At 40.6% G+C, this 22,417-nt stretch overlaps 1 protein-coding gene across 1 annotated transcript in view; it reads left to right on the forward strand.

Annotated features, from left to right (window-relative positions):
- CACNA2D4 (calcium voltage-gated channel auxiliary subunit alpha2delta 4) overlaps positions 1 to 22,417 on the forward strand; it is a 111,624-nt gene that overhangs the window by 38,118 nt on the left and 51,089 nt on the right. Inside the window, exons 19-23 of the mRNA XM_047866840.1 lie at positions 10,388 to 10,449; positions 11,721 to 11,788; positions 14,046 to 14,091; positions 14,185 to 14,282; positions 16,575 to 16,668. Of these exons, the coding sequence (XP_047722796.1) occupies positions 10,388 to 10,449; positions 11,721 to 11,788; positions 14,046 to 14,091; positions 14,185 to 14,282; positions 16,575 to 16,668 (368 nt within the window). The remainder of the gene's footprint in view (positions 1 to 10,387; positions 10,450 to 11,720; positions 11,789 to 14,045; positions 14,092 to 14,184; positions 14,283 to 16,574; positions 16,669 to 22,417) is intronic.

Consider the following 22,417-nt stretch of genomic DNA (forward strand, 5'->3'; position numbering starts at 1 on the left):
ACAGGCATCTGTCTGCAACAATTAGACCCAAGTTCTTCCACAAACACAAACCTCCATGGAAGCCAAACAAGAAAGCATTGGAAAGGAAAAGCAATTCATTGCATTCCCTTTAGACACATGGGCTGAATTTCACTGGGACCAGTATCTGATTTCTGTGGCAGTTGCCTGCTTTTTATAAGCTCTCGGCTGAGAAGAGCCTCCTTTAGGCAGACTGGACAATATCAATGATGTCACCAGTTATAGCAGCTCTTTCTCCTGATCCAAAAGAGTAAAGGTTTCTTCCATGTACCTCCACCTTTATCCCAACAGACTCCTGCTTACATGCATGAAGGAGCTCTTCCTTAGCCCAGCCCAACCAAAACATTTCAGGTAGCTGTAATGAAAATTTTAACATGCACATGGCAGACAGCAACTCCCAGATAGATTGGAATATAGCTATACTATATCTAATGCAGACTGACTTACAAAGTAGGTACAGTGTGTCTTCTATTCTTTCCTCCCAATGCCCAATGTTCTCATGCTGCCTTCACACTTCTCAAAGCCACCAATTGAGCAAGAGTTCTAACCAGATCCAGACAGTCTGAACTTCTCCTCAAATTTCTGCCCATCCCTTTGAAATGTGTCCATTGCTGATAATAAACCATCCAGGTCAAATGTGCTATTTAACAAAAGCTTCCAGACATGTGGGTGCTTTAACATGAAGTAGGGTGACGCTGATCATGATCATGATATAATGCACATTTCATAGCACATAGGTGTTCATGCCTTACTACTATTACTACTAAAAATAATAGTGGTAGCTAACATTTATTTGAAACTCGACTAAGCATGTTATAAGTATTCACTTAACATTCACAATCCTATGAAGTATATAATATCCTATCCCCATTTTATAGATGAGGAAATTTAGAGAGGCTAAAAACTTGCCCAGTCATCTAGATGATTAATTGCAAAGCCCTCATGTGTCTGATTCTAGACCACATGCTCTTTTTTTTTTCTGAGAGAGAGAGAGAGAGAGAGAGAGAGAGAGAGAGAGAATCTTAAGCAGGCTCCGCACCCAGACTGGAGCCCGACATGGAGCTTGATTCCACGACCCTGGGATCGTGACCTGAGCTGATTTCAAGAGTCAGATGCTTAACCAACTGAGCCACTTAGGCACCCCTAGACCCCACACTCTTAACCACTAATGTTTAAGGCTTTTTTGTAGGAGTAGCCCTGAATTCTCTACTCACTCTCCAGCCTTAAAGACTTCCCAAGAGTCTCTTTAGAATTCTGTTTCCATCTTTAAAATTCATTGTCTTCTCCTATCCCTCCACCTCATTATATCATAACTCAACTCTAATCTTTCATCTCTTTACTTCCATGCTCAGAAGCCATCACACCTGCACTGTGTGTGTAGGACATTTTGCTATGTGGCCACTACTGTGGTATCCAGCCTCCTGCTGCTCTGATCTATTATGAGGCCACTCTGCGATGTTGCTACATTTTTTTCACTACCAATTGCTCTGTCTGCCCAATGTGTCTTCTCTTTTTAAGAGTCACAGACAGTTCCATTGTTTTCTCGCCTGCCACTCTATCCCATCCTTCGCAGCTCAGTGGTGTGTCTCACCTCACAAACTCGTTCCTCACTAGAAACACTCTTCATATCTAGGCCAAGGAAAGCTTTCTTAAAGCATTGTGGGAATATCTGTCATCATTCAAGCCATCCTTCTGGCAGGTGTAGTTTGTTTTGTTGTTTTCTCTAGGGGATTTTACATGTATCCTTACTTCCCATGGATCAATTTAGACCTTTTTTCCTAAACACCAGACAGGTAAGTATGGTGGCATTCACAAGACAGTAATGGCAACCCAGCAAGATTTAGAGCAGGGCTCACAAACTCAAAAACCTATGGGGTCAGATAGGCTGTGTTCAGAAATGTGAGTAATAGAGACAAGCCTCAGTATTTGTGGTTCTGGGAACTGAAGAGTTACATGTATCATCTAAAGGAGACAACTAATAATCTGTATTTTTTAATGTGCATTTAATTCCAAAAATATTGAAAACACAATCTGGGCCAATATCTAAGATATCAAATTGAAAGGAGTCCAGCTTTGGCTTGTAGGCCTCCTATTGGCCATTTTGATAGCTGTCTGTTTTCCCCAAAATGTGGACCAGTAATAGGTATCATAATTTCTAAACCATCAGTAGCATCCTGGACAGATATCCTAAGACATCCTAAGAAAAGACAGGGACACCTAAGTGGCTTAGTCAGTTGAGTGTCCAACTCTTGGTTTCAGCTCAGGTCATGATCATGGGATCAAGCCCTGCATCAGGCTCCTCACTGAGCATAGAGTCTGCTTAAGAGTCTCTCTCTCTCTCTCTCTCTCTCTCTCTCTCTCTCTCTTTCTCTTTCCCTTTCTCTTTCTCTCTCCCCCACTCACACACACACTCTCAAAGAATAAAATGAAGGAAGGAATGAAGTTCATTAGTTTAATTTAAAACTTTATTTTAAAAAAAAGAAAAAGAAAGAAAAAACAGGTAAAATATCCTGAAGTATCTTATCTGGCACGTTTTATCATTTTCATCTTGTTTGATAGTTTAGAACAAATAATTAGCAGTGGGAGAGGAAGAAAGACAGACAGTGTTCTTTACTAGCCTTTAGATTTTTCCAAGTTAGCCCTGCTGATGGGTGCATGGTGTATACACACACACACACACACACACACACACACACACCAGCAACTGACATAGTCAGTTAGGACAGATTTGCCGCATATTCCTCCAGTACCTTCTAATCCCTATGCACTGGATTCAGGGGGGTAGCTCTGTAGCACTTTCTCATTCTCTCTGTGTGTTACACACTCATTCACTTTTTTTCCAGCAAAGGAAGGCAATCTATTAAAGGAGGAGATTGTTCTGACACCTCTTTACTCATATTTTCCAAACCTCTCCAATTCTTTCTTTCTGTTAACAAGATTCAGAGACAGCACCACTCCTCTCTTCCTTTTGCCTCAGCCTTAAAAGATTATCTCAAAGTTATGATTCTAGTTATGAGGGAGCAGCTTGAAATAGACTAATTCTCCAGTATATAACAATTATAAATTTGAACAAAATATTAAAAAACAAACATTTAAGGACATGCGAAAGTGGCCAAAAGCAGGCAGAAGCAAGGGTTGAAGAAGCTTCAACCCTTGAATCAAGAGAACTACACTGGGTTAAACACACATTTATGTGTTTTTTTTTTCTTAAGGGATGCCCCAGTCTGTTTAAATGAAATAGCTATAATTCAAGCAGAAAGCTATAGTTACCATCTTGAAGTATCAACTAACAGAACTTGGGCTCTCAGAGTGTATTGAAATTAAAGAAAATACCCTAGAAATAAGGGATCCTACAGGTGGGCTGGCCCTAATATATGTAAACAAACTCCTCTCAAATTCTTGACTGACCTTAAAGTACATATACGCAGGGGAGACTCTACCCAGGGGAAAGCAACAGTTGAAAGAGTTGAAAATCAGAACAAGGATTTCAACTGTTGCCTATGGTAATGAAGACAGTTTGGAGTCTAAGTCACACCAAGGTGAAGAGGCATGGTAAATACCTCAGGATTTTCTTTGAAAGCACAGAAGAGTTATACTTTAGGAGCAAAAACTATGTCCCAAGACCAAGAGATTCACTCTAGACCTAAAGACAAAGTTGAAACAGACCCACCCTAACAAAAATGTAAATCCAAGCCTCCACATGCTCAAGGTGATCAGCTAATTATTTATCTGCTGATTAAAATAAAAATCAACACTTGTCAGAGGAAAACAAGGTATCTCCAACCTATTCTTTACAATAGCCAGTATAGCATAAAAATTAGCAGGTGCATGAAGAAAAAGGAAAATGTGGCACATAGTTAAAAGAAAAAGCAGTCTTAGAAACTGACCCAGAGATGACCAGTTGTTGGATTAGAAGGACTTTATAGCAGATATAACACATTTGCACAAGGAATTAAAGAGCAGTCAGAATGAGTGAATAAATGGAGAGTCTCAGCAGAGAAATGGTTGGGGTTTAATCAAAGTAGGTCCACTACAAGTGATATGAATATAGGGTTTTACTCCAGGGGTTAAACATTATGAGATTGTTATTGCTGGTAAAGAAGTTTGTAAGGCTGGTGTCTCTGCATCTAGTGGTGAGTTTGAAGTCATCATAGGTCAGTAGGACTAGCGATTTAAAAGGAAAGCTGGATGAAATGGTGGGGGGGGAGGTGGTGGTGCAGGAGAGGGAACAAGAACAGACTGAAACCCATGAGGAAAAATAGGAAGCATAAGCACAACTAAAACCCACATCTGTCTCTCACTACCTCTAATCTCAAGGATATGGGCAATCTGCAAGAAAGAGCTAATGCCATTCTTGTGGAGCTGCACAGTCACCAGGCTCAGATCTCAGGAAAGCTGAAGGAGGAGATCCGGTGGCAGCTGGGGAAAGTTTCTGTTGGGAAAGCCCAGAGATCAGAGCAAGCTGCAAGTGCTCGATATGCTATACTTACCTTTAGCGTGTAAAATGGCTGCTACTTCCCTTCTGCCTTACAAATCTCATGCAAACTTCTCTCTTGGCCAGCCCTAACTTGGAACCATTCAGGGAAGTAAGTCTGGAAATGTAGATCCAGCTTAGTTAATTTGACACAGTATATAAAACCACCACAGAACCAAGTGGAAATTCTAAAACTGATGAGTACAATATCTGAAATGAAATTTTTACTGGATGGGCTTATCAGCAGTTGGAGGAAAAAAGGACAGTGAATTTGAAGACAGATAAATAGAAATTATCCATTCTGAAGAACAAAGAAAATTTTGAAAAAATGTTTGAAAAAAAATTATCCCTCAGTTACCTATGGTCTGGCATTATGTCCTTAGAATCCCAGAAGAAGGGAGAAGGAATGGAACAAAGGTATTTGCAAAAAAGAATGCCCCAGATATCTTGAATTTGGTGAAAAACATCACCCAGAAGATATAAAATTTTCAGCAACCCCCCAAGCAGATAAAAAGAAAAAGAAACCACATCTAGGCTCACCATAATATACCAGCTGAAAATCAAAGATATAGGAAAGTCTTAAAAGAAGCTAGAGGAAAGCAGTAATAAAATTATGGCTGACTTCTCATCAAAAACAATATAAAATAAAATGTTTTAAATGCCAAAAGGAAAAAAAAAACTCTCAACCCAAATTTCTATGTATGGAGAAAATATCCTCCCAAAAGATGTGTATTTAGACATTTTCTTATAAAAGAGAACAGAGTTTATCACCATCAGATCTGCCCTATAAGAAATGCTTAAGGAAGTTCTTGAGGCTGAAGAAAAATGACACAGATGGAAACTCAGATCTATATGAGGAAATGAACAGCACTGGAAATGGTAAATGTGTGCACTAATATGAGACTTTTTTTGAACTCCTCAAAAAGACAACTATTTAAAGCAAAGGTTTTGACATTGTATTGTAGGGCTTATAATGTACCCAAGTATAAGATAAATGGCAATGATAGCACATAGTGGAATTATCCCAAGAATGTAAGGCTAGTTTAACATTCAAAAAAGTCAGTCAATTAATGTAATTCATTACATTAACAGCATAAGGGAAAAGCGCCATATGGTCATCTCAATAGATGCTGAAAAAGCATTTGACAAAATTTAACTGGAAACAAAAGGAAACTTCTTCAATCTGGTAAAAGGCATCTATGAAAAGGCTAACTTTAAATGGTGGAATATTAAACACTTTCTCCCGAAAAGTGTGAACAAAGGAAAGATGTCTGCTTTCACCACCTCTGTTCAACATTGCACTGGACCCTGCAAGGATCTATCCTTACAATAGGTAAGGAAACAAAAGGCACAAAAATTACAAAGGAAGAAGTAAAACTGTCTTTATTCATAGACAAGATGATTGTTTACACAGAAAATTCCAAGAATCTGCAAAACAACTACTAGAACTAACAGATAAATTTAGCAAGTTGACAGAACACAAGATCAATACTATAAAAATCAATTGCATTATATATATCAGCAAACAATTGGAAATAAATTATTTTTAATTTCAAATTTCAATAGCATCAAACAACATAAAAAACTTACGAATAAATTTAACAAAGTCATATATGACCTCTACGCTCAAAACTGCATAATGTTGCAGAAAGAATGTCAAAAAGTTAAATTAATAAAAAGATATAACCATGTTTACAGGTTGTTAGTCAATATTGCTAAGTCATCCATTCTCCATCCATCAGACTTACCAGTAGATCCAATACAATCCCAATCAAAATTTGAACAGACTTATGCTAGATATAGCATAAGAAGTGAACAGGAGAAGGTGATTCTAAAACCTATATGAAAATGTAAAGGACCTAAATAATGCCCAAAATGACCTTGAAAAATAAGAACAAATTTAGATGTTTCGTACTATGTGATTTCAAAACTGACTGTAAAGCTATAGTAGCCAAGCAGGGTGGTATTGACATAAAAATAGACAAAATAGGGGCACCTGGGTGGCTCAGTCAGTTAAGCTCCTGTGACTCTTGATCTCAGCTTAGGTCGTGATCTCATGGTTCATGAGATCGAGCCCCACACTGGGCTCTGCACTGACAGCACAGATCCTGCTTGGGATTCTTTCCCTCTCTCTGTCCCTCCCCTGCTTGTGCTCTCTAAACAAACAAACAAACAAACAAAAAGAACCCAGAATAGACGAAGGGATAGAGAATCCAGAAATAAACTTACATATTGTCAACTGATTTTCAACAAAGCCACCTTGTCAAATCAATGTAGAAAGGAAGGTCTTTTTAACAAATGGTGCTGGAACTACTAAATAAATGTATGAAAAAAATAAATAGTGAGCCATATCTCACACCATAAAAAAAATTAACTTGAGGGGCACCTTCATGGCTCAGTCAGTTGAGTGTAGGATTCTTGATTTCAGGTCAGGCCATGGTCTCACACAGTTCATGGACTTGAGCCCTATGACGGGCTCCAGCCACTCTGGCAGTGCACAGCCTGCTTGAGATTCTCACTCTCCCTCTCTCTCTGCTCCTCCCCTGCTCTCTCTCAAAATGAATAAACTTAAAAAAAATTTTAAAGAAAAATTAATTTGAAATGGATCATAGCCTCAATGTAAAAGCAATAATTGTTAGTCTTCTATAAGAAAACATAGAAGATCTTTATGACCTGAAGTTATCCAAAGTTTTCTCTTTTTTTTTAAGTTTATTTATTTACTTTGAGAGAGAGGGGGGTGGGGAAGAGCAGAGAGAGAGGGAGAGAAAATCCCAAGCAGGCTCCACACTGTCAGCATAGAGCCCAGTGTGGGGCTTAGTCTCACGAACTGTGAGATCATGACCTGAGTCAAAACCAAGAGTCGGAAGCTTGACCGACTGAACCACCCAGGCACCCTTATCCAAAGATTTCTTAGATAAAACATGAAGAACACGAAACATAAAATAAGATTTGATAAATTGTATTTCATCAAAAGCAACAAGTTCTGCTCATCAAAAGGCACCATTAAGAAAATGAAAAAGCAAGGCTCAGACTGTGTCCAGAATACATAAAGAACTTGTACAGATTGTTAACAAAAAGACTAACAACCCAATAAAAAATGGGCAAAATACTTGAGCAGACCCTATTCATCCTTAGTCATCAAGGAAATGCAAACTAAAGCTGCAGTCAGATTCCATTCCATACCTTCTGCTAGAATTTAAAGGACAGATAACACCACATCCTGGCAAAGATGTAGAGAAATTGGAACTCATATATTGCTAGTGGAAGTATAATAAAAACAACTTTGGAAGATTGTTTGGCAGTTTTTTATGAAGGCAAACACTTTTAGCATATCACCCAGAAATTCCATTCCTAGGTATTTATCAGGCAAAATAAAAACATGTCCACAAGAAGACTTGTCAATAATATTTGGAGCAGCTAAAGCTGCTCAGTATAGCCCCACACTGGAAACACTCCAGATGCCCATCAATAGGTGTAAAGGCAAGCTGGCATGCCCACACACTGGAGCGCTACTTAGCAACAGAAGGAAACACACTGCTGATACACACAACAACACGGGTGGTCTTAAAGATGTTATGTTGTGCAAAAGAAGCCAAGCACAAAAGGTACACACTGCAAGGACAGACAAACCTAATGTAAAGTGATAGAATTCAGAACAGAGTTCACCCTTGGAGGGGTGGGGTGGGGATGGGCTGGAAGGAGGCAAAGAGATTTTTAGAAGATGCAAACATTCCATATCTTGCCTGGGGAGGTAACTACATGGGTATATATATATATATATTTATCAAAACTAATGGAAGAATATACTTAAGATCTGTACATTTTGCCTTTTTCTTTAATAAATCAAAAAAGGAGGGGCCCCTGGGTGGCTCAGTCAGTTAAGCGTCCGACTCTTGGTTTCAGCCCAGGTCATGATCTTGCGGTTTCATAAGGTCAAGCCCCGCATTGGGCTCTGCACTGGCAGCATGAGGCATGCTTAGGATTCTCACTCTCCCTCTCTCTCTGTGCCCCGCCCCAACTTGCACTGTCTCTGTCTCTCTCAAAATAAATTTTAAAAAATCAAAAAAGGAAAAATTTTATTTTTTTTCAATATATGAAGTTTATTGTCAAATTGGTTTCCATACAACACCCAGTGCTCATCCCAAAAGGTGCCCTCCTCAATACCCATCACCCACCCTCCCTTCCCTCCCACCCCCCATCAACCCTCAGTTTGTTCTCAGTTTTTAAGAGTCTCTTATGCTTTGGCTCTCTTCCACTCTTCCCTCTTTTTTTCCTTCCCCTCCCCCATGGGTTTCTGTTAAGTTTCTCAGGATCCACATAAGAGTGAAACCACATGGTATCTGTCTTTCTCTGCATGGCTTATTTCACTTAGCATCACACTCTCCAATTCCATCCATGTTGCTACAAAGGGCCATATTTCATTCTTTCTCATTGCCACATAGTACTCCATTGTGTATATAAACCACAATTTTTTTATCCATTCATCAGTTGATGGACATTTAGTCTCTTTCCATAATTTGGCTATTGTTGAGAGTGCTGCTATAAACATTGGGGTACAAGTGCCCCTATGCATCAATACTCCTGTATCCCTTGGGTAAATTCCTAGCAGAGCTATTGCTGGGTCATAGGGTAGGTCTATTTTTAATTTTTTGAGGAACCTCCACACTGTTTAAAAAAGGAAAAATTTTAAAGGTAATCTCCAGTTCTGACGCTCAAGCCAGCCCCATCTTGGAACACCGGGCTCCTGAGGCCACCACAGCCCTTCCTGGCCCCTGACTGCCCCAGCACCACTGTGAGGGAGGCTCTGACTGAGACAGTGGAGGCAGGAACATTGTGGGATGAGGCTGGTGCTGGAGAACTGTTCATTCAGGTTTGATCTAAAGCTGGTTTCTTCCAGAAACAAACTTTTTTGCCACCCAAATTCCACTGCACCCCCTTCGGACATCTTATTCTAAAAGCCAGAAAGAAGTGAAGGGAATAAGAACATGTGGCTTTCCCAACAGCATAAACTTCTCATGGACAGGACAATCCACAGGACTTCAGACCCCAGAGCAAATCCTGCTCTTCCCTGGACCCACCCCTATCCATTGAAGTCACACTCACCACCTCATGGCAGCCTTATGCATGGGGTGCTATTATTAATCCTGATTTACAAATGAGAATTCTGAAGCTTAGAATTGAAGTGAAACAGCTCACCCAAGAGCACACAGCTTGTAAGTGGCCTAGCTGGCTCTAAATCCAGGTCTGCCTGATGCCCAGCCCAGGCCCTGAACCACCGTGTGAACTACCTGATGCCCTAACTTACACAATTCTACTGAAACTGAAAAGATGGCAGCTTTGAAAGGAAAAAGAAGTTGTAAAAGAGTGCCGTAGCCCTGGGAAGGGGTTAGTGGAGGGAATCATGCTCCCTCTCCCTCGGCTGTATTCCAGAAAGGGGGAGGTTGTAGGTGGGTCATACACAAATGAGCTCCAGAAGCTTTTAGCACCAGCTGGTCCTGTATGAACCCTAGCATCGCTGTCCACACCTGCACTGTTCAATACAGTAGCCACTAGCCATGCTGGCTATCTAAATTTATATGAACTCAACTAAAACTTAAAACTTCAGTCCCTCAGTTGCACATTTCAAGCACACAATAGCCTCACATGGCTAACAGCCACTTCGTGGGACAGCAAGGGTGTAGACATTGGTCCTTTAATCAGGCAGCCCCAAGGCTACAGCCTGCTGGGCCTGGTGGTCAACAAGGTGAGGCATGCCCCTGGCAGTCAGGGAAAGGGGTCAGAGGTGAAGGAAGTGGCACAGAGACAATGAAAGCCAAGGGCATTAGGTGAGGAGGTAAGTGGCATGGTCAGGCACTTCTCTCTCCAGCAAACCTCCTTTTCTTTTCTCTCTTTCAGAAGAGAGTTCTTTTCCTGACCAATGACTACTTCTTCACAGACATCAGTGACACACCTTTCAGGTGAGGGACCCATGTTTTATTTGGAAGGGAGAGGTGGGATGGCTGGAACATAAATTCCAATAACTCCAAGCAGAAATTCCAGGTCTGGGGAATGAATTTACTCATATTTAGTTGGCAATTTTATGGTAACAGAAAAAAACCCCAGGCTTGCCTTCAGGAAACTTGAGGTCTAGACCTGCTTTGCCAGTGTATCCTACTTTGCAGGGTCTGGAGCCAAACTGCCTGGGTTTGGGTCCCAATTGCACCCCTAGCAGGCTGTGTGACCTTAGTCAAGTTACTTAACTTCTCTTTGCCTTTGACTCTTGTTTGTAAAATGAAGGTAAAAATAGTAACTACTTCTTTGTGGTTTGTAGGACATAATCTACTTAAAGATCTTAAAGCGATGCAATGTAAAAGATTGTAAGATGAAAGATCAAATCTGAAAATCTCTTTGGTTCCTTCCAACTGTTGTCAACATGAGGCATTATACAGCTTAGGAAACAAATAGCCCTTATCTCTGAATTACCTCATTTCTCAATAAAGTGTGGTGCCCAACCTGACTGCTCATTAGAATACCTGAGGAATTTTGCAAAACTGTCAATGCCCTGGCTCCATCCAAACAAATGAACTCAGAATTTCTAGGATATACCTGTAATTCAGATATTCAGCAAACATTAACAACAGTGTTCTACTAGGAGAGAGAGGAGGGCATGGTGGTGTTCACCAGGCAGGAAAGCAGTCTCCTATTTGTGAAAGCCTGTGAGACATAGAAACCTCTCCACATTTCAGGAGGTCCCTGAGAGGTTTTGGATGAATCTTGTCTAAAATGGTAGGTGATGGGGCATCTGGGTGGCTCAGTTAGTTGATCGTCCAACTTCGACTCAGGTCATGATCTCACAGCTCATGGGTTCGAGCCCCGCGTCAGGCTCTGTGCTGACAGCTCAGAGCCTGGAGCCTGCTTTGGGTCTGTGTCTCCCTCTCTCTCTGTGTCCCTAACCCACTCACATTCTGTCTCTGTCTCTCTCAAAAATAAGTAAACATTAAAAAAATTTTTTTTAATAAATAAAATTAAATGGTAGGTGATGGGGCTCTTGACCTACAGAACTGAGAGTCCTTCTCAGGAAGAGAGGTTGATGGAAGCATAGAAGTGCTGCTTTAGTTCTAGAGGAGACAACTTGTGAGGCCAGGGGCAACATTCATAGAGTCCAAGTTGCTGAAGGCCAAGGAAGTAGGCTGGACATTGTTTGGCCCTTGTTGTTGTTGAGCACTTGTGTTCTCTGTTCTCCCCATAGCCTGGGAGTGGTGCTGTCCAGGGGCCATGGAGAGTACATCCTCCTGGGGAACACAACTGTGGAAGAAGGTGGGTCTGTGCCCAGTACTGGTGGGCAGTGTGGGAGGAAAATGGATTCTCCTGGGACACTGAGCAGGGCCAGCCTGGGGCAGAGCCAGAGTCTCCCAGGTCCTGGACTTGAGCAAACTCTCAGAGCAAGGCTGCCTGGTGAGAAGGGGTCTGTGTGTCCTGTGTGCCAGGGCTGCAGGATCTGCCAGTCGGTTGTCAAAGCCGGCAAAGCCTAGGACTTGCCATTGTGGAAAGCTTTGGTGGACCAGAAGAGGTAGGTCAACGGTTTATGTTTCTTCTTTGAACAAAGCTGAATTTCACCTAAGTCATGACAAAGGAGGCCGGAAAGAGTAAAGGAGCAAATCTGTAGCCGTTGGATAAGGCTAACAAAACAAAGTACCACCAACTGGGTGGCATAAGCAAAAGAAATGCTTTCTCTTGCAGTTCTGGAGGCCATGCCCCCTCCAACACCTCCAGAGCAGGATCCTTCCTGGCCTCTACCTCCTGATAGCCCCAGGCATTTCTTGACTTGAAGCTACAGTTCTTCAGTCTCTGTCCTCACCATCACATGTAGCTTCTCATCTGTGTCTCTCTATTTAACCTTGTACAAGGACACCAGTCATATTGGATTAGGGCCCACCCTAATGACTTCATCTTAACTTGATACGTGCCATGACATTATCTCCAAATAAGGTCACATTCACAAGTACTGGGGTTCATACATCAACATATCTTTTGGGGGGGACACAGCTGAACCCATAGTAGGGAACTTATGGGAAGTGAACTGAGAGGGACAGCAAGGAATGGTGGGGAAGGATGGGGGACAAGGTCCCCACCCTCCCTAACCCAACCTGTTCTTTACTTACAGCTGCCTGAGCACGTTGAGAGAACAAAACTAATATCCGGGATTCAGGGATATCTCAGGAAGTCCTGGGATGGTTTGGTCACAGTTCCATTTAACACCCACATTCTGTCCATTCTTCCTTTATCATCTCTTGAGTGCATCTCATGTCTCCATATCCCTGCCATCACCCTAGTCATTGTCACCTCTTTCCTGGATAACCACAGCAGCCTCCAACTGGTCTCCCTGCCTCTCTCTTCCTGTAAATCTCTGCCAGAGAGATCCATCTAGAAATGCCAGATCAGATTGTGTCACCACTAAATGACCTTTAATGGCCTTCTAGGGTTTTTTTCTATTTTTGGTCATTTCTCCATGCACTAAGCTTTAAGATCTTCCCATGTGCTTTGCTCTCCCCTGAAATGCTCTCTTCTCCAGTGCCCACCCTCTTATCCCACCTAACTTGGACCCACTCTTCATGTCCCAGTGTAGATGTCACTTTTCCAGCAGCTGTCCTTGGCAGACCCCCGTGCCCAGCCACATGCTCCCATGTGACCCCTGCATTCACCCTTTCACAGCATACATCCATGGCATTAGACCACACTCCTTCCCTGTCTTCCACTGTCCCCAAAACGATCAAACTCCCTGGGCCCCCATGGTGCATTCTCTCTTCCTATACTTTTCTTTCCGTACTTAGATATTCTCAGGGCACATTCCTGCAGGGGACAGGGGACAGAGACCAACTTCCGTGGGTGAGACCAACCAGTGATCCAAGGACTTGGAATTATGGACTCAACCAGGCTTACTGTGGGGAAAGGAGCATCACCCTGTAGCTATTTGCCTTATGTCTATGTCAGTCCAGTACCCATTTTAATGACTCCACAAATTTCCCCTTGGTATTCCTATCATCCTTTCCTTCAATTTAACAAACCTCAATTGAGCACCTATTTTTGAGGACTGAGTAGGTGCTCAGTAGGGCAATTGTTCATTTACTCATTCAATCAACAAACATACACTGAGCACACGGTTAGTGTAGGTACAGCAAGAGGCTACAGAGATTACACAAAACATACTTGGCCCATCTCTGAGTTCTACTTTTGACTGGCCACTTAACTCAGTTGGGTACAATGCAGACAATGAAGCAAAAACCACTGGTTTCAAAGTATCAGCTCTTTGAGAGATCCAAATAGGTGGGATTTGGACACAAGACAATGGGAAGAGAAAGCATTTCAGGAAGCAGGAGCAACATGGACAAAGGCATGATTTGTACAAACCCAGCACCATCCTATGGGTTGAGTCCCTACTCCGAGCTGAGAACAAGGAAGAATAAAACCCAGTCCTTCCCTAGAGAAGCTTCCTGGCAGTTGTTTGTAAACAATTCAGGTGCACATTCTCACAACAGTGGCTGAGCACCGTACTGAGTGTGAACTCTGGTTTCAGGCCTGCATGACTTGCTTCACCCAGATCTGACCCTAGCCAGTGACTGGTAAGTGGGAAATTCGCTGTTCACGAAGAGTAGAGAATGGGAAGGAGAAAGGTGGAATTTTCTTGAGGTAACATTGATTCTCCTGGGCTCCAGGATCTACTGCATCACAGATATCGACCCAGACCATCGGAAGCTCAGCCAGCTGGAGGCCATAGTCCGCTTCCTGACAGGGGAGGACCCAGATCTGGAGTGTGAGTGCTGACCCCACCCACTGAGGACTTTCTTTTTTCTTTTTTTCTTTCTTTCTTTACTTATTTATTTACTTTATTTATTTTTTTAATTTACATCCAAGTTAGTTAACATATAGTGCAATAATGGTTTCAGGAGTAGAATCTAGTGATTTGTCCCTTATGTATAACACCCAGTGCTCATCCCAACAGGTGTCTTCCTTAATGACCCTTATCCATTTAGCCCATCCTCCCACCCATAACCTCTCCAGCAACCCTCAGTTTGTTCTCTGTATTTTAAGAGTCTCTTATGTTTTGTCTACTTTTTTCTTTTTTTAAAAATTTGATTACATGTTTTAATATGCCATTTATCAAAAATAATATAAGAAATTTAAGTGAAATAAAAAAAAAATACACTAACCTTGATGGGTAAGGTCTTGACGTGTGGTTTTTTTAAAGTGTTGACTTGTTGACATCTTATCACATTCATTATCACTGTCAACTTTTTTTAGTTCTAATTAACATAAGTATTATATTAGTGTCAGGTGTACAATATAGTAATTCAACAACTCTATATATTACTCAGTGATCATCATGATAAATGTACTCTTTAATCCCCATCACCTATTTCACCGATCCCCCACCCACCTCCCCTCTGGTAACCAAGTTCTCTGTATTTCAGAGTCTGGTTTTTGTCTGCCTATTTTTTCTTTGTTTTGCTTCTTAAATTGCATATATGAGTGGAGTCATGTGGTATTTGTCTTTCTCTGGCTTATTTCACTCAGCATTATACTCTCTAGATCCATCCATATTGTTGCAAATGGCAAGATTTCACTCTTTTTTATGGCTAAGCCACTGAGGACTTTACTTACTGCCAAGCTTATCCCTGGAACTTACCCATGGCTTAGGGAGAACAGGGAGATTTTCAAAGAAAAAGGCAGAACTAGCCTCCCTATGGGACCACGAAGTTGTCTAAGTTCCTGGCACTGTGGCAGCATGAGTGTGTCCCCATGTCAGGGACTGAGATTGCTTTAAGCCTCTTTCACCAGGCACTGTTAAGCCTTCAGAGAGACACTCACACAGTGTAAGGGCATCAGCAGCCTGCCCCTAGATCTGTCCCTACTACCATCTAGCTGATACTGATGCTCTGTACTCTAAAGTCCTCATCTCAGCAAAGTAGAGCATTTGGCCAGATGGCATCTTGTAGCCTGTGGTCTGTGAGAGTTTTCCAGTGCCTGGCTCTCAGGCTAAACTTAAATTCCCCAACACAGATGCAACTGGTGAAACCACAGGGCCACACCCTCAGCAGGGTCCCTCTTCTTCCTCTTTGGAAGAGGGACACACAAATGTCACCCCTAAGACAGGACCTTGCTTCCATGCTGGCCCAAAAGGGCACTCATTTGTGCATTCACTCACTCCATCAGTAATCAGTACTGAGCATGTACTTTGTGCCATGCCTGGGGTAGGCACTGAAGCTACAGAGATGACCCAGATGAGTCCCTTATTCTCATGGAGCTTGTAATCTAGTGGAGAAACCACACAACAAAGAAGCAAGCATGTGTGTGTAGGTGTAGGTTATTCCAAATTGTGGTAAGTGCCATGAGTAGGATACTGTATGGGATCCTATAGAGCGCCCAACTCTGTCAGGTAGTGTTACTTATGCTGAGGATAAAAAAGAGTGACCCGAGTGCCTTCACAGGTACAGGGTCTGTTTTGGGGGCGATGACAGAGGTGATGACTGCACATCATTGTGAATGTACTAAATGCCACTGAGTTGTATACTTTAAATTGGTTGATTTTATGTTACATAGATTTCACCTAAATAAAAGTAGATAATTTTTCTAAAGAGAGAGGGAAAAGAGCCACACATGCAAAGAGTTGGGGGAAAGCATCCAGACCAGGGAACAGCATGCAGAAAGGCTCTGAAGCAAATTCACGTGCACAGAACTGGCAAAAGGCCAGTGTGTTGGGAGGGTGATGATCAAGTTGCAGACTGATGGCAGCAGAAAGGAGAGGTAGCCTGGGCTCAGGGCAAGGTCTGATGTCCCTGAGAGATTCTAATCTCACGGAATACCAGAACTGGGAAGAGCCTTAGAAATCAGTTCTGCTCACATGTTGTTTGGGATTGAGGATGTGAAGGCTGAGGGAGACGACATGATTTCTTCAAGCTCACATAGATGGTTTTATGTGTCCCAGATACATGTTTATGAGACACATCCCATTCCCTGAAGTCGGGATTCCTTACAAAGGTGGATGAGCTGTATTCAACATCATAGAGGAAATAAGTGGTTTGGTCTCCTTTTATTTTGTCCCCAGGCGATGAGGAGCTGGTGCGGGAGGTACTGCTTGATGCGGTGGTGACGGCCCCCATGGAAGCCTACTGGACAGCGATGGCTCTCAACACCTCTGAGTATGTCAGTCCAGGGTGGGGCTGAGGGTTCTGTGGAGCGAAGCAGCTCCAGCCCATAGGATTCCCTTGACTGAGTCAGGGTCCCTCCCACTTCCTGGCTGGCAGCTCAGGAGACAACTGGGTCCAAGATGAAGGTGATGACAGTGGGCAGACATGGGAGGAGTGAGAGCTTCCTTCACATGGGCCCCAGTAAAGCAGGGACTTGGCACAGCTTCCACATCCCACATGTGCTGCTGCTCTCCCCTCTGGAAAAGCACCAAATGTGGGTCCCCCTGGCATAGCTCCAGATCCCCCACCCACACTGAAGCAGCCCCGTTCCAAGAACACCTCTCTCTCGGGGCTGGTCTGTAGCTGTGTAAGCCTGTTTGCCAAGTACCCTGGAAAGAGTGGTTCAAGCAGGACCCAATTTCCAGCACATAAGGTCAAGACACTATGAAGTACAAACCTGGCCTTTACCAGTGCCTTAGATTTCCTCACTCCCTTTGCTGATATTTATCTTGTGCTATCAGGTTTAGTGAATAGGTAGAAAGAAGAAATGAATGGTGTGTGTGCGCGCACGTGTGTGTGTGTGTGTGTGTGTGCTTGCGCACGCATGTGTGTTGGGAGGGTACAAGATATTAATGAGGTTAAGAATACAGTGGACTACACCTTGTTCCTGAATAGGAAGATTCAACGTTAACATCATGAAGATGTCAAACTCCCCTAAGACACTCAAGTTAATTAATGCTCTCCTAAAGAAAAGAATAGAATTTTGTATGAAACAACCACTTATTTAAAAAAGCAAGATGCAGACTACTGTGTACAGTTTGAAACCATTTCTATAAAAAGGAGGGAAAACAGTATATCTGTACGTGTGTGTGCGCGTGTGCATGTGTGTGTATAAAGTCTATGAAAGTCCAAATAAGAAATAGTTCACTGTATAACTTATAACAGTTTGGTATAATTTTGAACCATGTAAATGTATTACATATACAAAATTAAATGAGGCTAGAAAAAATAAAAAGAATATAGCAGGCCAGGCACTAAGTACTTAGTGTATATTAACCTCATAACCACCTTCCAATGTAGGTACTATCATTATCCCCATCTTACAGATGAGGAAACCAAGGTAAGGTGTGATAAACAACTTGCCCAAGGTCATATGCCTTACAAGTGGTGAAGTTGGAGTCAAACCAGGCAGTCAGGGGATTGGATCACTGGTTTGGCGAGAAGGGGCATGATCTTCATCTTTCCAAGTTCAGAGATTAACCAGAGACATTTTTTAAAAAATTTTTCTTTAATGTTTATTTATTTTTGACAGAGAGAGAGAGACAGAGCATGAGCAGGGAAGGGGCAGAGAGAGAGGGAGACAGAGAATTGGAAGCAGGCTCCAGGCTCTGAGCTGTCAGCACAGACCCGACACGGGGCTTGAACTCACGGACTGTGAGATCATGACCCAAGCTGAAGTCGGACGCTCAACCGACTGAGCCACTCAGGTGCCCCATAGCCAGAGACGTTTTTAATGTTGAGAAACACTGAAGAATAAATATTCTTAACCAAGGTGTATATTAGAAAAGAAGACCTGGAGAATTAATATAAAATAGCATATTAATAAAGCTAGGGTGATAAGTCATATAATCACTCTCATAGATGCAGAAAGATATTTGAACAAATGTTAATATCCATGCATGTTTTTAAAAACTAATCAATAAAGTTAAAATTGACCTAAGCATGAAAGTCAACATCTGAACGGGGCTAGAGGCTCTCTTAACTAAAGACAAGACTAAGATAGGCATTCCCATATCCTTATTACTATTTAACAAGGTCGGAAGGTATTAGTCAGTGCAACCAAACAAGAGAATGCACCTAGAAGCAATGAGAAGGGAAAGGGAGAAGTAAATTATCTCTAAGAAGGTGATATGATTATATTTCTGGAAACCCCAGAAGAATTTATAGGAAAGCTAGTAAAACAATAACAGAATTTAGTTAAGTAATAGTTTATAATATGAACATCCAAAAATTAATATCCTTTACCTATAAAAACAAAATTAAACTTAAAATATCATTAGAGAACTCCTATTTAAGAGGGCAAAAAATAAAATGTAATCAAACACCTAGGTATAAACTATAAGAAATATCCCAAAACTTACATAAGGAAAATATTAAAACACTCCTAGAAGACACAAACATAGTCTTGAACAAATGGGGAGGTATTCAGTGTTTTTGGATAGGAAGAATCAACATCACAAAGACATTGATCCTCCTTAGATTAATTTGTAAGTTTAATGCAACCCCAATAAAAACATAATCAGTATTTTTATGGATCCAGATAAACTGATTATAAAGTTTATTTGAAAGAATAGTCAAGAAATTCCTGAAAAAGAAAAGCAACAAAGGAAGTTTTGTGCTCCCAGGGTATTAAAACATGTAATTTATGAAGTGTAGTACTGACACATGAATAGAAAGGCAGACGAAGAGGAAAAAATAGAAAATCCAGAAATTCATCTAAAGGCATGTGGAAATTCAGTATATGACAAAGACATCATGTCAAACCAGTGAGAGGAAAAAAATGGACTCTTTAATAACTGATTTGAGAGCCATCTGGAGAATGATAAAATTGTATTATTTCCTCACACCATACACCTGGACAAAGTCCAAATGACTCAGAGATTTAAATGTAAAAAATGAAACCATATAAGTACTAAAAAAAAAAAAAATGAGCCAGTTGCTCTAAAATCTAGGAATTAGGAAATCTTTCCCAATGATGACTCAAACTTCAGAAACAAGAGAATGACTGATAAATTTAACAACATAAAAATGTTTATTTGGCAACAATAAAAACATAAGCAAAGTGAAAACATAAATGACAAACCAGAAAAATGTTTGCAACTTAAAAAACAAAAGATTACAATCTTTTATTCTCAAAAAATGAAGAACTTCGAAAATAGAGAAGTAAAAGACCAACCACTTTATAGGAAAAATTACCAAGGTATATGGACAGTTCTGAGAATATATACAAATAGTCCTTAAATATATGATAAAATGGTCAATATAGCTCATAATAAAAGGAATTCGTATTAAACGGTACCAAGATTATATTCATCACTCATCAGATTGATAACCATCTAAGTTTGTTGACATGCACTACCGGCAAGGCTATGGGGAATCAGGCTCTTGTATATTGTCAATGGGTATACACAATGTTTCAAGGGCTATGGAGAAGAACTTGGCAATATCTAACAAGTTAAAAATGCATTTACACTTTGACTCAGCAAGACCACTTCTAGGAACATATTCCAAAGATACACTAATAAAAATAGGAAAAGATATATACATGAGCTTTTTGTTACAGCTCCATTTAGTGAAAGATAGGAAATAACCTACATCCATCAGCAGGAGCCTAGTTAAATAAACCATGGTAGATCCACATAATGGAATACTATGTAACTGTAAAAAATGAGAAATCTATAAACGGTTATGGAATGGTCTCATCAATGGAGAAAAGTGTGTATAACACTTCCACTATTTATTTAAAAAGAGGAAATTCAAATATATTTTCATAGTTACACATATATAAACATAGACACATGTATGTACATATGCACACATGTATGTTTAATGGAACAATAAACAAGCAAACAAAAGTTACTTTAGGGAGAGTGAAAGACAGGCTTATAAATATGCTTTATTTTGCATATTTGACTTTGGAACGATGTAAATGCTTTATATCATTATAAAACAAAATTAAATTTTAAAAAATGAGCTCTAGGGGCACCTGGATGGCTCAGTCAGTTGAGCGTCCAACTTCAGCTCAGGTCATGATCTCACAGTCCATGAGTTCGAGCCCCGCGTCAGGCTCTGTGCTGACAGCTCAGAACCTGGAGCCTGCTTCCAATTCTGTGTCTCCCTCTCTCTCTGCCCCTAAACCACTCATGCTCTGTCTCTCTCTGTCTCAAAAATAAAAACATTAAAAAAATAAAATAAAATAAAAAATAAAAAATAAGCTCTAAAAATTGAAAACAAAAGAAACAAATAAACCTGTGTATCAAGTTCATGAAATAACTGTACATAGATGAATTCCCTCAACGGACTTAAAAACACACACCATAAACAATAAATAAAATCATAAACCATGCTCAATAACCACATTGCTAGAAACAACATTGGCACTGTTATTCTCAAACTATATAGATGGGTAGGGCAAATAGTATTGTGTTAATGTCATTAGGAACCAAGGTTTTCAACAAACAAAAAAAGAGATGCAAATTTTTTAAATCAAAGAAGTTAAGATGTACTGCTGAATACGAATTGGAAATATCAATGAACTCATGATTATTTTCTCTGAAAGAAACAAAAAGGATATCCTAGCCCTGTACACTGAAAAGACCAACCTCAGTGAGCATCCCAGACCCAGATTGTGGACTTTCAATGTGCATATTAAGAAATTCTTATTAAAATGAGTCAGCGATCCTTGGAGAAATGTCTGATTTCAGGACAGTGACAAATGTACAAAATGAGCCAGGAGTATCTTGTCATAACCAGAAGCAAGAAGTTACTGAAGACTATAATGAGATTGTGCCAGTGAGACCCCAGAGCCAACTGGAAGCGACTCTCACTGGTTAAAGGTGGAAAAATTAGAGCAGCAAAAGCAATGACAACTGTAGTGGATTAAAACATATTAAGTATGCTAAAATCCTGTGTTCACAATGATACTGGGGAGAAAAAAAGACTTTTGGTCATCTTCAGAAGATGTTAGGAAACCAACTCATTATTCTAAACTAAGTAAACAGAGAGACAATTATTTATCCTGGCTCTCCTGTAGAAGCTGCATCTCAGGATAACCAAATATTGATGAGGAGAAGTCTATCTTTAATCAAGTATTTCAGGTACAAATAAAATAAGGAAGAATCCTGTCTTGCAACCTCTGGTCAATGAGAGAGTGCGCCTCTTGACAAAGAACACAGCACCTATAACTCAAACCTATGTCAAACCCATAGCTCTAACTGCTAGTTTATAAGAAATACATGGGACAAGAGAGCATGCTAAATAACACCACAGCATCATGATCAGCTAAACCCAGAATGCAGAAACTCTACAGAACCAACAACCTACTTCAGCAAATAAATTGCAAAGAGAAGAAGAGAGGGAAAGAAGAGAAAGGAAGGTTGAAAGTGACTAAACATGACTGATAACAAGTATGGGGTTCCTTTTGGGGATGATGAAAATGTTCTAAAATAGACTGGTGATGGCCATACAACTCTGTGAATACACTAAAAACCGTTTAATTGCACACTTTAAATGGATGAACTGTATGGCAAGTGGATTACAGTTCAATAAATATCTAAATTGAGATTGAGAAATGAGAGAGAGAGAGAGAGAGAGAGATGAGAAAAAAAAAGAGACATATGAACTGTGGACCTTAGTCTGATTCTTATACAAATAAGCTTTAAAAAAGTCATGAGGATTGTGGATTATTGGATTATTTGATGCTATTAAGGAATTGTGGATTTTTTTAGATGTGATAATGTCATTAATGATTTTTTCCATTCCTTATATTTTAATGATAGAAATTAAAATATTTATTAATGAAATGATATCTGAGATTTGCCTCAAAATAATCTGAGGGCTGCAGGAGGCTGTAGATGAAACAATATTGGCATAGACTGGTAATTGTTGAAGCTAATTTATGGGTGCAGGAGTCTCATTAGACTATTCTGTACTACTTTTGAGTAAAAAATTGCATCAGGCAGATTTTCAGAGAAAGAGTCTC

The sequence above is a fragment of the Prionailurus viverrinus genome, chromosome B4, assembly GCF_022837055.1.
Source record: "Prionailurus viverrinus isolate Anna chromosome B4, UM_Priviv_1.0, whole genome shotgun sequence".
Taxonomy (NCBI): Eukaryota; Metazoa; Chordata; class Mammalia; order Carnivora; family Felidae; genus Prionailurus; species Prionailurus viverrinus.